The sequence below is a fragment of the Molossus molossus genome, unplaced genomic scaffold (assembly GCF_014108415.1).
Source record: "Molossus molossus isolate mMolMol1 unplaced genomic scaffold, mMolMol1.p scaffold_m16_p_12, whole genome shotgun sequence".
In the NCBI taxonomy this organism is placed as follows: domain Eukaryota; kingdom Metazoa; phylum Chordata; class Mammalia; order Chiroptera; family Molossidae; genus Molossus; species Molossus molossus.
The window spans coordinates 55,128,388-55,143,152 of NW_023425347.1; the positions used below are offsets into that span (position 1 = coordinate 55,128,388).

General features: G+C 42.6%; 2 protein-coding genes across 3 annotated transcripts in view; one reads left to right on the plus strand and one right to left on the minus strand.

The window, feature by feature from the left end:
* Positions 1–12,549, plus strand: part of JAK1 (Janus kinase 1) — a 130,327-nt gene extending 117,778 nt beyond the window's left edge. The window contains exons 18-25 of the mRNA XM_036255281.1: positions 1,741–1,891; positions 1,997–2,091; positions 4,422–4,614; positions 5,648–5,772; positions 6,327–6,499; positions 8,109–8,226; positions 8,885–8,995; positions 9,633–12,549. Of these exons, the coding sequence (XP_036111174.1) occupies positions 1,741–1,891; positions 1,997–2,091; positions 4,422–4,614; positions 5,648–5,772; positions 6,327–6,499; positions 8,109–8,226; positions 8,885–8,995; positions 9,633–9,728 (1,062 nt within the window). The 3' untranslated portion in view covers positions 9,729–12,549. The remainder of the gene's footprint in view (positions 1–1,740; positions 1,892–1,996; positions 2,092–4,421; positions 4,615–5,647; positions 5,773–6,326; positions 6,500–8,108; positions 8,227–8,884; positions 8,996–9,632) is intronic.
* The window catches only part of RAVER2 (ribonucleoprotein, PTB binding 2), a 78,859-nt gene continuing 76,624 nt past the window's right edge, over positions 12,531–14,765 (minus strand). For both annotated transcript variants that reach the window (XM_036255282.1, XM_036255283.1), the window contains exon 12: positions 12,531–13,350. In XM_036255282.1, the coding sequence (XP_036111175.1) occupies positions 13,204–13,350 (147 nt within the window). In that variant the 3' untranslated portion in view covers positions 12,531–13,203. The remainder of the gene's footprint in view (positions 13,351–14,765) is intronic.

Sequence of the window (14,765 nt, forward strand, 5' to 3'; positions counted from 1 at the left end):
ATAATATCTCGAAGTGTCACTATGAGTCCTGCGTTTAGGTAGGACAGGGTCGTTGCCCTCATTGTGTAGGGTATAGGTCGGGTAGCTTCGAGGCAGGTAGCCTAAGACACTCCCCTGGGTTCCCCAGCTAGAATGTGAAACAGTCGAGACTTGAACCTCTCATGCTTACTAGTGGAAAGAGTGGAGACCCTTAACTCCTAACGGATAAAGGAGCACTGACCCCGACCCAGTGATTATCGAAACATGCCTGTGTGTTTAGGGGTTGACAAGGTTGGAATGATACCTGTGGTGAGATTGTAAAAAGCCCCAAACTGCAGAAATTTTACTTGGGGGGCGGGGAAGTCACGTGAGGCGTTGAAGGGTTTGGGTGAGGAGTGACCTGGTTGGAGGTCGGCTTGGGGCAGTTCATCTGGACACAGCGGCTGGAATGGACAGCTGAGGCAAGACCAGCAGGGCCTCTGCTCCTGGCTAAAGCAGGAGTGGCAGTGAGGACGCAGAGTGGAGGGTGTGTATGCGGGAGATTGTTGAAGAGGGAGCCCGCTGACCTTCTGCCAGGTAAAGGTGGTGCAGGACTTGGGAATGGAGTTAAGCTAAAACCAGTAGGGAAACCATCAGATTTATACATCTCTCTGGGATTTGCAGCCTAGGCTTTCGGGAAGGTCATTTTATTTTGAACTTTCTTGGAAATAAAACAGCATACTCTTCGTTGTCAGTATTTAGTGAGCACCTGCTGCGTAGCTGGGGCTGAGCGGGATATAGGGATGGTGGAAGGAAGGGCATGCGCTTTGATAAAAGAAGCCTCCCTCTCTCCTCCCAAGTTCCTTGGCTGGGTTGGGCCGAACTGGAGCAGGGAGGGGTGTGACACAGCATGAGGGCAGCTCTCAGCTCCTCAACCCAGGCCCTCCTCCTGATCCCCTCCGGGGACCCCAACTCTCGCCTCCTCACCCTCAGGGGCCCCAGAAGAGGAACTAGTACCCTTGGGATTCAGCTACAGACAGAAACGAGTGCAGTAATTTTACTTAGTTTTTTTTTTTAAGTGGCATCAATTATTTGTTTCTGAATTTTAAAGTAATAAAGAGTTGAAGAAAATTTGAAAAATACAGAAAACTTAAAGAAAATAGCAGTCACCATATTCCTCTCGCCGCTGGTCACTGTAACACCGTGGCACACTGTCTTCCCGTCTGCCTATCTCCTTTTCAAGCACAATGGCCTGCGCCAGGTCGGGTTACATGTGCGGTATCTTCATTTAATATCGAGTACTTTCCTATGTGATTAGATAAGTTTTACAATTTTTACAAATTTAATGTAAGAGCTCATTGCTCTGTTAAACTCTAATGTACTTACCTAATTTTATATCTGATATTTGGGTTGTTTTCAAACGAATTCTCCAGGGAATACCTTGATATAGAAATCTTTGTTTATATCTGCTTTATTTCTGTCATACAATAATAAGAACTAATGAATCAGAGGGTTTTAGGAATCTGGAGATTTTTACACATATTGCCAAACTGTATTCCAGAAAGGTTGCATAACTTTACTGGAATGTGGCTTGTTTGGTTTCTGATTATTTTCGTATTAGAGATTGCCCCAAGCTAGGATAAGACAGTAACACACATGTTTATGAAATCTATCTTGAAGCAGAGCTGTTGGAGATTAAGGATTGGTCACTCCTCCTGACCTGAGGCTAAAAGGTGTGTGGTGGTTCCTTTGGTTTCTTCCATGTGGTCCTTCTCTTTGCAGAAAGAAAGATTCTACGAAAGCCGGTGCAGACCAGTGACACCGTCTTGTAAGGAGCTGGCTGACCTTATGACGCGCTGCATGAACTATGACCCCAATCAGAGACCCTTTTTCCGCGCCATCATGAGAGACATCAATAAGCTGGAAGAGCAGAGTAAGACACTGCCCTGGAGAGCTGGTGGGGGAGCGGGGAGCGGGGATAACCACGGAGCCTGGGAGTGGCTGTGTCTTGTTCATGTTTTCTTTTTTCCTCCCTTAGATCCAGACATTGTTTCAGAAAAAAAACCAGCAACTGAAGTGGATCCCACACATTTTGAAAAGCGGTTCTTAAAGAGGATCCGTGACTTGGGAGAGGCAAGTGACACCCTAGTTCCCTGCTGACCACATCACCTCTGTCTGCATTTACAGCTGCTCTTCATTCTTTCTTATTTCGGGTGAAAGTTTATAAGGGAACACATCTTACTGCATTTTCTTTGGGCTGCTTGTATCACAAGGGATGATGTCACTCAAAGTGACAGCACACCCATGTGGCTGTATATGGACACAGGACATGCTCCAAGGGACAGAAGGGAATGGAAAGGATGCAATGTTGGGCATCGGTGTAGATGTGGGAATAGAGAAATCTGTCTCTGACTTCTGGGCATGTGTCCTAGAGGCTGCTTAAGCGAGGGATGGATTTACTACACAGAATGCCATGTCAGCTTTCCTTTGGACCTTGGTGGGGGTTTCCTAACTGTTCATGGGATACAGAAGATACTGGGATGTGTGCCTTTATACAGATTTTTCTGTAGTTCATTTAAGTAAACAAGGCTATGTCCTCCTTGAGTCTCTGTTGTGTGCCAGGCTATGTGCTGGGCATTTTATAAGCACAGTGTCCCTGAGGGTGTATTACACATTGAGCACCTCCAGACCAGCTCAAAAGATTTGATGACTGGGCCAGCATCACTGTTAGGTGGCTTAGCTGGGATCTAATCCCCATCTTCTCTAGACTCCTCATAGTGCTCTCTGCAGCTACCCCATGGTGCCTCTCCTGTAAGGTGGGCCCAGGGCTGTCCAGGAACTCTACAGGTGTCCCACCTGGCCAAAATAACCTTCATTTCCTATGGGTTACATTTTCATGGAAATCGCATTGATGTGTTGATTCACTAGTCACCTGATACTTGCCTTGTCTCAGCTCAGTAATAGAGGGGATGGCAGTGAGGAAGCGGCTGTGGTGATGGGGTAGAAGCCAGCAAGAGGCGGCTACTGCAAGGTCAGGCCACGCTCGTCACCCCTGACCTTCAGGGGAATAGCACAGGGAGCAAGACGCATCGTTTTTTTAATTGGAAAAACTTCACATGCAACCTTGTATAAATTTAAGCTATATAGTGTGCTACTTTGATACATTTATGTATTATAGCATGGCTGCCTGTGTAATGATGTTTATCACGTTACATACGTATTGAACAGTATTCTCTATGTTCAATATACTGTACATTAAATCTCTGTGGCTACTTTTGTACTTGGTACAAGTTTGTACTCTAAACACCATCAAACCTCCCCACCACCCATCCCCTGGTAACTACTGTGTTACTATGTTGTTTTTTTAAACAGGTTTGACTCTTTTTTAGATTATTAATTTATCTTTCTCTAATCTGACTTACCTTGCTTAGTATAATGTGCTGAAGGTCCATTTATGTTATTGCAAATGGAAGGATATCATCCTTTCTCATGGCTGAATACTGTTCCATTGTATATTTCTATTACATCTTTTTTACTCGTTCATCCATTGATGGGCATTTGTTTTCTTCCTATATCTTGGCTATTGTGAATAGTGCTGTGATAAACATGGGGTGCAGATAGCTTGTTGAACTCCTTTAATTTCCTTTGGGCATACTCCCAGGAGTGGAATTGCTGGATCGTACAGATCTATTTTTAATTTTTTGAGGAGCCTCCGTATTGTTTTCCATAGTAGTTGGACAAATGACCATTCTTACCAAGTGTGTAAAGGCTCCTCTCACACCCTCATCAGCACCCATTGTTTCATTTCCTTGATGACAGCCATTCTAACTGATGTGAAATGATAGCTCGTCGTGGGTTTTATGTGCATCTCCTGTGACATTAAACATTTTGTTGTGTGCCTGTTAGCCATTTTGATGTCCTTTTTGGAAAATGTCTATTTATTTCTTCTACCCATTTTTTATTAAGTTGTTTGATTTTTTTAATTAACTTAAGTTCTTTATATATTTTGGATATTAAACCCTTATCCATTATATGGTTTGCAAAAAGTTTTTCCCATTCTATAGGTTGCCTTTTCATTTTGTTAATTGTTTCTTTTACTGTGCAGAAGCTTTTAAGTTTGAGGTAGTCTCATTTGTTGATTTTTTGTCTTTTGTTGTTTGGGCTTTTGGTGTCATGTACAAAAAAGTCATTTCCAGTACCAGTATCAATGAGCTGTTTTTCTGTGTTTCCTTCTAGGAGTTTATGGTATCAGGTCTCATGTTTAAGTCTTTGATCCATGTTGAGTTGATTTTTGTGAGTGGTGTGAAGTAGGAGTCCAATTTTATTCTACATCTGTTTCCCCAGTTCTCCAGCACCATTTGTTGATGAGATACCCTTCCCCGTGGGGAGTTCTTGACTTGCAGGCATGTTCCTGACGGCCCAGGCTGGGCTTCTCTCATCAATACGTGCATCTTTCCCTCTAGGGTCACTTTGGAAAGGTGGAGCTCTGCAGGTATGACCCTGAAGGGGACAATACAGGGGAGCAGGTGGCTGTCAAATCCCTGAAGCCTGAGAGTGGAGGTAACCACATTGCTGATCTGAAGAAGGAGATTGAAATCTTAAGGAACCTGTATCATGAGAACATTGTCAAGTACAAAGGCATCTGCACAGAAGATGGTACGCTGTGCAAAGTAGGATTGGTTTAAAGACTAAGTGACTATCTGGGGTCATCAAGGCCGGGGCCACCTCGGCTTTATCTGGGCCACCCTCAACGTGTGCTGGCTGATGGCCCCCACGAGCTCTAAGGCTTCGAAGTTGTTTGCACTAGGGAAGCTGCTCAGCCTGTCTCCAAACCATCATGGTCTTTCCAGGCTGTTCACCCACACGGGGATTGATCTTTACCTGTCCAGAAGTGGGCACTCGGGGCACATAGTCCATATGAAACTGACACCCACCCCTCCCCTCTCCTTAGTCTTCTGATCCAGCACTAGCCAGGATATTTTGTTTTCTAGTTGTCTAAATCATGGTGGCAAATAGTGTTTACTAATAAGTGTATCTGTTTGCAAGCCAGTACAAGACTCCTGTATTATACTTTAAAATTGGTAGAGAAATTATGTGGATACATATATATATATACATACACACACACACACATACACGTATATATACATATACACACACACACACATATATTTTTTTAATTCTAGTGATTAAGAGTAGAGACACTGAGGAAAAATTCTTAATTGCCAATAGCATTTTTATTTATTATTTTTATTGTTGAGGGTATTGCAGATATCCCGTTTCCCCTCCCTTGGCCACTCCCCCCTCCACCCAGCTCCCACTCGCCCCTGGCCTTCACTGCACTATGTCTGCGTCTGTGGACTATGCATATTTGCATGTTTGGTTAATCTCTTCCCACCCCCAATCCCCCGTGTGGCTCAGTTTTATAAAAATTATCTGCTAGTGGTTTGCAGTGTACTCTATATTATCTCAGTGAACGCTGATGTCTGGGGCAAGTACACGAGTGTTACTATCCTTGGCCACTGCTGAGGGTCCAGGGGCTGTGGGGCTTCAGAGTGTGAGTGACTTGCCTGTGATTCCGAGGTAATGCTGAAATCAGTTCAGATCCCATGTCTCCGGATCCTGTGCCCTTAATTCTCCCACCATTCCTTCCCTGGTAACCTCGCACTGCTTTTTTTTATATATACAGGAGGAAATGGTATTAAGCTCATCATGGAATTTCTGCCTTCGGGAAGCCTTAAGGAATATCTTCCAAAGAATAAGAACAAAATTAACCTCAAACAACAGTTAAAATATGCTGTTCAGATTTGCAAGGTAAAAAAAAAAAAGCATGTTAAGGATTGAAAAATGAGGCACTCAGCCTGGGTAATTAGACTCAGTACAATTTGATAGTTGTACTGAGTTTATTTTACTCTACATGATTTGGATGAACAATTAGCTTCTAAGAAACTGAACTGTCCTGGCTGGTGTGGCTCAGTGGTTCAGCGTTGACCCATGTACCAAGAGGTAACCAGTTCGATTCCTGGTCAGGGCACATGCCCAGGTTGTGGGCCCAATCCCCAGTGGGGGACATGCAGGAGGCGGCCAATTGATGTTCTCTCTCTCTCCCCCTCTCACTTCCTCTCTCTTCTCTCACATCAATAAAGTAAAGAAACTGAACTGATTGGTTAAATATAGCTGTTTTAATGTGTGTTCTCTTTGAATCAGATTGGTCTTACTATTTTTGCATAAAGTGAAAACAAAAACAAAAACATCCGTGATATACAAATGAAATGACATTGTATGATTTTTGCTATGATGTGATAGATACAAAATACAGTCTGGCCTGACCTTCAGCAATGCACTCTGCCTTTACTTCTCTCCCTCAGGGGATGGACTATTTGGGTTCACGACAATATGTTCACCGGGACTTAGCAGCAAGGAATGTCCTTGTTGAGAGTGAGCACCAAGTGAAAATTGGAGACTTCGGTTTAACGAAAGCAATTGAAACCGACAAGGAGTACTACACAGTCAAGGATGACCGGGACAGCCCTGTGTTCTGGTAACTGAGTTTGATTTCATAAATGTTTCATCGGGTTTCTGCTGCTTGGATAGACCTCTAGCTTTGTTAATGCCTCTCGTTCCTCTTATCTGAGTTGGGGTTAGAAAAGACAGAACATTTGGAATTGATCGATCTTTCTCTTCAAGAAACAATTTTTAGCACTGGCCGGTTTGTCTCAGCGGTTAGAGCGTTGGCCCACAGACCGGGCCCGGGTTCAATTCCCACTAAGGACATGTACCTCAGTTGCAGTTTGTCCCTGGCTCCAGTTGGGGTCGTGTGGGTGGCAACCACTCGATGTGTCTCTTTCACATTGATGTTTCTCTCCCCCCCCCCCCCCATCTGAAGATACATGCAAAAATGTCCTCAGGTGAGGATTAAAAAAAGAAAGAAAGAAACAGCTTTTAGGCTCTTTTGCTGAAAGTGACCCACAGAGAAATGCCTGAGCTTCGTGTGACAGCATCTTCTAAGGAATAGAGCAGTCCACCCCAGCAGCTCCGCATCTCCAGCTCCCAGGAGAGGGCGCTCATCTTGACATGGCTCTTAGAACTGTTAGCAGTTGGAGTAGGCATCTGTGCAGAGGCGGCCTGGAGGGCAGGCAGCAGAAGGGGGCAGGAAGGAGGTGATGGAGTAGGGATGGAGCAGGTTTAAGGAGATCCTGGACAGAGCAGGGAAATGTGGCCATCTTCTTATGAATCCCCAGAGTGCCCTGTTTTCCACTCCCATCAGCCTGGAACACTGTCCAGGAGAGAAGATGCCAAGTGTCCACTCCACGCCCTACCCACCCCCCTAAAACTAATGAGCACCTGGGAGGCACATCCTACATAGACGCAAACCTAGATCTCTCCCCACCATGGAGGCTAAACTTTCATTCATTAAACAAATATGTATCAAGACACTAACAAGCAGACTGAGGTTAGAGTTTAATGGCCGAGGCAGCCAATTTCATGGTATCATAAGTATGGGGGGGTTTCAGGCTTGGTTTTCTGGAAGTCCTGACTATAAAACCCTGAAAGATTTGTGGGGGTTTGTAAAGATGGTTAGGAGGAGGCAAGGCCAGTGGCTGTCTCAGGAACTGACATCCGCTAGCTGTGGCCGAGGCGGAGCAGGAGACCATCCCCAGAGCTTTGGGATGCCGCTGGGGGTTGTAGGGCGGGGACTGTGGTTTTAAAAAGGGCACTGTGGAACGGAGGGGAGGAGATCAGAGCCAGTGATGGTGTGAACTAGGACAGCGACAGTGGTTAAGAGAGGTGAGCGGGTTTGAGAAGTATTTAGGGAATCGAATATGGGGATGCCTCGATTTCTGGCTTCGGCAGTTGGGTATCACTCATCCAACAACTGACCCTGGAAAGAGGACTGGGCAGTGATGTCTGCTGACTCGTCTGAGCTTGCGGGCCTGTCATCCTATGCCTCCCTCCTCCCAAGCTCAGGCTCATCTTACTGTTGTTTTGGAGCAAATATGTACCATACTGAAAGCAGCATCTGTGTGGTTACTATACTTTATGTGGCTTAGAATGTGCACCAAAGAGGTGATTTTTCTTACTTTGTAAGGTATTTATTTGTTGGCATATCCTCCCAAGGAAATGCAGTTTCATGTTCTCCTTTCTTTTAGGTATGCTCCAGAGTGTCTGATTCAGTGTAAATTTTATATCGCCTCTGACGTCTGGTCTTTCGGAGTGACTCTGCATGAGCTGCTGACTTACTGTGATTCCGATTCCAGCCCCATGGCCGTAAGTTGTACTTGTCTCTTTGTTTGAGCCTGGCACCCACTTGAAATGTGTCCATCCCTCTGCTTTGTAAATTTTGTTCTTAAATGGAATCCAGTTAGTGTTTTTCAATGGGAAAGGGAAGGTGCTTGCTCGTTGACACTTATTGGTGGCTCCCTCAAGTCCTGCTCTCCCAAGGAGCCCCGTGTTCTCTAAGAAGGCCCGACTTTCAGGAGTCGACTGTGAAGGAGCACTAGGGGGGACCTTGTCGGAGCCTTGTGTGTTCTTCAACGAGTTCATTCTCACCGGAAGGCTACACAGCCAGGGGGAGTAGCTGGTTGAGTCCGAGAGACTGCAGACTGATCTCTGAGAGCTAATAAGGATTTTGGATTTTCATTTCAACTTACTAAGGAGAAAAGCCTTTTTTTTTTAAAAAAAATCCTCACCTGAGGATATTTTCTCCACTTATCGTTGGATAGAGTGGAAAGGGGGCGGGAGGGGACAAACCACAACCGAAGTACATGCCCTTGGCCAGAAGCGAACCTGCAACTCTTTGGTCTGCAGGTGATGCTCTAACCGCTGGACCAAACCGGCCAGGGGTAGACAAGCCTTTTTATTGTTATTTTAATTTCCAGTTAATTCTAGAAATTTCACTGTAATCTGTTTGTTTTGTTTTACATAGTTGTTCCTGAAAATGATAGGCCCCACTCACGGCCAGATGACAGTAACAAGACTTGTGAATACATTAAAAGAAGGAAAACGTTTGCCTTGCCCACCTAACTGTCCAGATGAGGTATTTATGGTCACTGCACAGTTATAAAACTCAATTTTCCTAATGTTTTCACAGCTTGAGTTATCCAGCAAGGGACAGGGGTGGGGAGAGCAAGGAGTAGAAAACTCCTTTAAAATTGTTTTCTGAAGCCGCATTTCAGGTAAGATCTTGGGCCCAAAGGACAGCCACGAATCATGTTCACAGCAAGGCTTCCTCCAGAAATAGGCGCACCTCTGAAAGCACCCCATATTTTGGTGTAGCCTTAGTGTGACAAGTGAATTTTGTGTAGAAATTGGTCTCACTTATTAATAGCATTTATAATGTTCTGTATTCTAAAGCGAATTGAGCCTTTAAGACTAAATCATACTATTCAGTAGACCTTAGTCACAGAGTCTAAATTGAGCTATAACTTCACCCTTAAATTGGCTCATGGTAATTAATGATCTAGGGTTGTTTTTTCCTTAAAGGTCATTTAACCCATCAGCTTCTTAAATGTTAAAATATTATGAACTGTAGTTGTGGCATTTTCTGTATTTTACAGCATTCAAATACTCTTGTTATCTAGTTTTACTTAGTAAGGAAAGTCATTTACATGTCCAAAAATTTTTTACCCTTGAAGTGTGTATAATTTTTTTACTGTTGGTTTTTCTTTTTACAGGTTTATCAGCTTATGAGAAAATGCTGGGAATTCCAACCATCTAATCGGACAACCTTTCAGAACCTTATTGAAGGATTTGAAGCACTTTTAAAATAAGCATGAGTAACATTTAAATCCCACTATGTATCTAGTCCTCTTCCCCAACAAATACCCAAGCCATTTAAAAAATTTTTAATGGAAAAACTTTGTATTCTGTCTAAAAGATACTTGGGTAGGTATCCACGTACAAGGCACGCTGGGTGCTTCTCAGGTGTCAGCACTTCCTCTTTGTGTCACTGGTGCCAAATGCCACAGAAAGCACTCCTCAGCACGGCGAGCCCCCGTCCCCGGCTCGTGCACCTCGCAAGTGCGGGCCAGAGGGGCCTTGCAGAACAAAATTTCAAGATGACTGCTTTCTCCCAGTTGATTTAAAATGTTTTTCTGGCACATAAAGCTTAATGGACTGCATCGATACTTCTACATGCCCTAAAATTTCACCTCTACAGTGATAGAGCAGGCCTTCTCGAAATATTAGATATTAGTTAGTATATTATTGTTTCTATACAAAGATGTGTGTATTCCTGTCACCAGTAGGACTTAAAAAACTTTGAGTTGTTTCTGCAGTGGCTTAGCTACTGTCCCCTTGGGTAACCAACGGTACCCCCCCCCCTTTATTTTTTTTTTGAGAAAATGGTTGTACCCAGGGGGACAGCTGTGGAATCAGTCCTTTGCTGCATGATGTTCATTCTTGAGAACTGTGCAGTGCTTTCCTCAGCAGTGTACCTTGAGCCAGGCTGAGTCCGGCAGCCTGGATGCTGTTGTACATGCTTTTACGAAATGTCAATGTATAGCCTTTTGTAACTACCACTTGGGGGCGAGCCATTCCGGCACTGGTTTTGGATACTGTATGCAACCGGGCAGAATATATACCACGTCCATGGCACTGTTCGTAGAGTGTCTCAGTACCTACTACCCATGTATACAAGTGGATTACTAGTTTGACCATCACCCTATGGTAGTGATTTTGAACTTTTCTCATCTCATGGCACACCAGAAAAATAGGTATCCTTTCATTCATTCACACTGGACGGCTAGTGTTGTGTTTGGCTGTTGTCATTTTTTTATTTGACAGTCTAAGGGAAAAGAAGTCAGTGCCCCTGACTAGTCAGGTATTGCATGTTTTAAAAATTCTTGTAGCACACTGGTTGAAAATCACTGCCCTGTGGCATAACACTTGAAAGAAAAGCCCCGGCTAGAAGCAGTGTGGAGTTCAGGATCCACTAGACAGGTTGCTTGGAGGTAGCTGGATAATCAAAATGTCTAATCTCTGATTCACTGTGAACCATAGGATCTTTGTGAAAAACTCTGATACCACATCATTATTTTTCACCTTTTGTGCTTGAAAAGGAGTTCTGGATTGATTCAATGGCAACAATAAACTTGCCATTTAAATTTGTTGAATAACCCTACATCACCAAGGTGTGTGTCTGTGTCAAACCTGTGGTCACTCTATATGCACTTTGTTTACTCTTTATACAAATAAATATACTAGAGATGTCACATGCATACGCCTTTTAATATTCAGACTCCATTTTCAAAGCATTTCAAACAGTGTGTTTACTTAGAAAAATAACAATATCGACTTTGGAAAGGGTTGGTAATGGTCCTTATTACTGACAACACTTGATTTGTTCTTATCTGCTGTGTCCAGTGACAGTGGGGCCAGTTCAGAGGGCAGATCCACGTGTGCCGTGATCCCAAACCTTTCAGTTCTTCCAACCTCTTCCCACTTTCACTTTGCAGCTCTGAGTTACAGTTCACCCTCTTCCCTTCCTTCTGTCTGTACTGCCACAGAGGTGGGACTAAGCATCGGAGAAGGAAAATAGGAAGAAGCGCAGAGCATGGAGACTCCGTTATTCAGCTGCTGAGTCATAACTGACGGACGCCTATCCGGGTCAGTTATTATAGGTAGTATACTTCTTAGAAACTATCTTAGGTTAGCTTTCTAGCTGTCATTTTACAAAAGAAGTTAATATATGCAATAAATTAGACCAAGTAATATTTTTTACAAATTATAGTAACATATGTACCCATTTTTAACTTCATAATTAAAACAGGATAGAGAAACCTTATAACATGGTAGAAAATAAGCCCCCCAAATTACAAGATATTTAATGATCTAAGTTCAAAAAGATAAGGATCATTGAGACACCCCCCCACCTAAACTCCGTATCATCAGTTACAGTCTCAACAAGGAACAAAGTTAGACACTTCTAGATGGCAAAGGGTTTCTCATGCATTTAATACCAAAGTCTTCAGGAAATGGTGATATCAAAAGTTATATGCATTAAACAATTTTTTTCAGAAGTAAATTGGGTTAAACAGCTGACAGTTTTTTAGCCCAACATACTACAAAAGAGTAAGAGACAAAGCAGAGTGAGGTAAAGCCTTAGCTCAAAATGGTTATAAATACTGTCACTCCATAAGACCTCTTCAGAAAGGACAGTAATGCCTGTTTCATATGATATTGTGGAAATAACGCATTTAATGATCAAGATATGCCCTGTTCTCGTAATCAGATCGTCACTAGTCTATGCCATGGAATGAGACAGAAACCTAAGTTCCTTGCCACTTACAAGTCAGCTGCAAAAGCTAAAGGCCTTTCTTTAAGTGAAGTAAAAGGGAATTAGTACTGTTGGATCAGCATACTTTCTCTATGAAGGGCCAGAGAGTAAATATTTTAGACTCTGCAGGTCTCTGTCGCTGTAGCACAAAAGTAACCTTAGTATGTAAGTGAATAAGCATTGTTGTGTTCCAATAAAATTTCAGGTAAGGACACATTTGAATTTCATAAAATTTTCATTTTTCCTCCAGCCACTTAAAAATGTAAACATCATTCTTAGCTTGTAGTCTGTAAAAAACAGGTGGAGGACTGAATTTAACCCCAGAGTATGGTTTGCTACTTTTCTTAAAATACCTTGTGTTTTTCACAAAAGGCATAAATGGTTAATAGCATATTAAAAGTAAATAATCCATAGCTGGACATCACTGTCCCTCTATGTTTGGGTTTTATATTACATGGCTGGTGTGGGGGTAATAATTTAATTTGCATGTAGAACATCTTTTTTTTAACCATTGCTGCATTTTGTACTTGTAGTTCTAAAAGTCTATGAATGAGATTACTTCTAGGGAAAGGAAATAGAAATGCACATTGGCTTGTAAGAAACTCATTCTTCTAAGGCCCAGGAAACAAGACCGTTTCCCATTTATTGCTTCAAACTTTTATATATGGTGTCAAAATTATTCCCTGCCCTAAAACAAGGAATATCGTTAATTTCTGCAGTGGACTATAAGTTATTACCTCACTGATCAAGTAATCTAATTCTATTGGAAAATGTCCGCAATTGATGTCTTTTCTTATTGCTACTTACTTTTTATTTGGCAATTCTGCCTGCTGCACAACACAGTTCCTTCTGGGAAATTATAAACCCGTATTTAAAGGATATGGCTAGTATGAATGTAGTTAAGGCAGCGATAAACCGCAGAGATACTGCAAAGAACCTTAAGAGGTTATATAAGGAGAAAACTTAACTCAGTACACGCGCTTCTTTTTTAAGTAGGTCTCCATGTAATATGCTCCCGTGCCCTGAGAGTGCTGGTCAGCAAATTCCACGGAACCACCTTCCGGGGCAGAGATGAGATAAGATGAGCCTCGCTTTTCATTCCTTAAAGATGACACCTGTGAGAGAAAGAAATCATCATTAATGCTAAAACCTAAATTGCAATTGGTTTATTTGTTAAAGATGTATATAAGAAAATCCATTCTACTTCTGATTTGGTGTACAAACAGAAGAGCAGGATAAATAACACAGTTAGCATAAACTCCTTTGTTAAAACAAATTAGATTTTTAAATTTCTATATCAAAATCATTGTGAACTTCTGCAAAATACAAACCAGTATCTGAGTGCTCGCTCTCCCGAAACCCCACAGTTTGGGGTGGGGGTGGGGGGGAGACCTGACACTTGCTTCTGCTATTTGTACCTAGTTCAATGCCTCTGAATCAGAATGCCAATACCTGATATCAGTACTCCGAGGAAGGACAGTGGCTAAGAAATTAAGCTGCATATCATATTAGATGTTAAGTTCACCCAGTAAAAAGAAAAGTAGCAAGAGAATAAACTAGTAGGTGTAAAAACTGTCAAAAGATGTCAATGAAAATAACAATGATGAATTCTAGAGAGCAATGTGAATTTAAATCCGTCTAGAAATCGTTAAATGCAGATTTCCAGGCTCCATCACGGAGATTCCGATCTGGATGTGTTTGAGTAAGAAGTGCCAAAATGTTCTTCACTAGTAATCAGACTGTGGAGGCACAACCCTGTGAGCTCCTAATTCCTTAGATTTACAAATACTACATGTGACAATCTTATTGAAGCAGAATTATAGAACTTAATATACAAGAATGTAGTAGTGGCTCATAATGAAAACCAGCAGTGTAGAAGAGCCTTCTCACATTACAATTTAAATTATAACGGTCACAATTTTAAAAATGGGGGTTAACTTCAGAGGGGACAGATGATGAGTCTGTCATAACCCCTGGTAGAAAAAGTTCTCATTCATGTTAAAGAGCGGGATACAGAAGAGCTGACCAACATAGGGGGCTACTGAGTGCCCTCCTTCCATGGACTCCCCAGATGTCCAGCTGCGATGGAGCAGTTCCCTCTGAAAGAGATCCAGAAAGTAGTTGAACTGTTTCTACACATTGGACAAAGAGAAAACGGCCACATAGAAATGGGTAGGAAAGGTTGAGATACACTTGCCATAAACCCCAGCACAGTACCATACAACTGAGGGTTGAGGAGTGAAGTGTTTGGATTTTATATCTAGTGCCTCAACTTTTAAGGCTCCCACTGGAGTGATGAGCTTCCAAAACACCTGGCTCAAAGCCAGCAGGTGTCTATGAGATCCATAAGACTTTAGCAAACAAAGAAGCAATTCTTAACTGGTGTATAAAATGGTCACTGTGGATATACTCTTAAGACTCAATGCAGGAAGACCAGGCAGACTCATCTCCCAAGTCTTTCCTTGAAACAGGTTTATTTTTCTATACCTTAAAAGCTGCTAAGGGCCAGGCATCTAATGTAGCAGGCCTA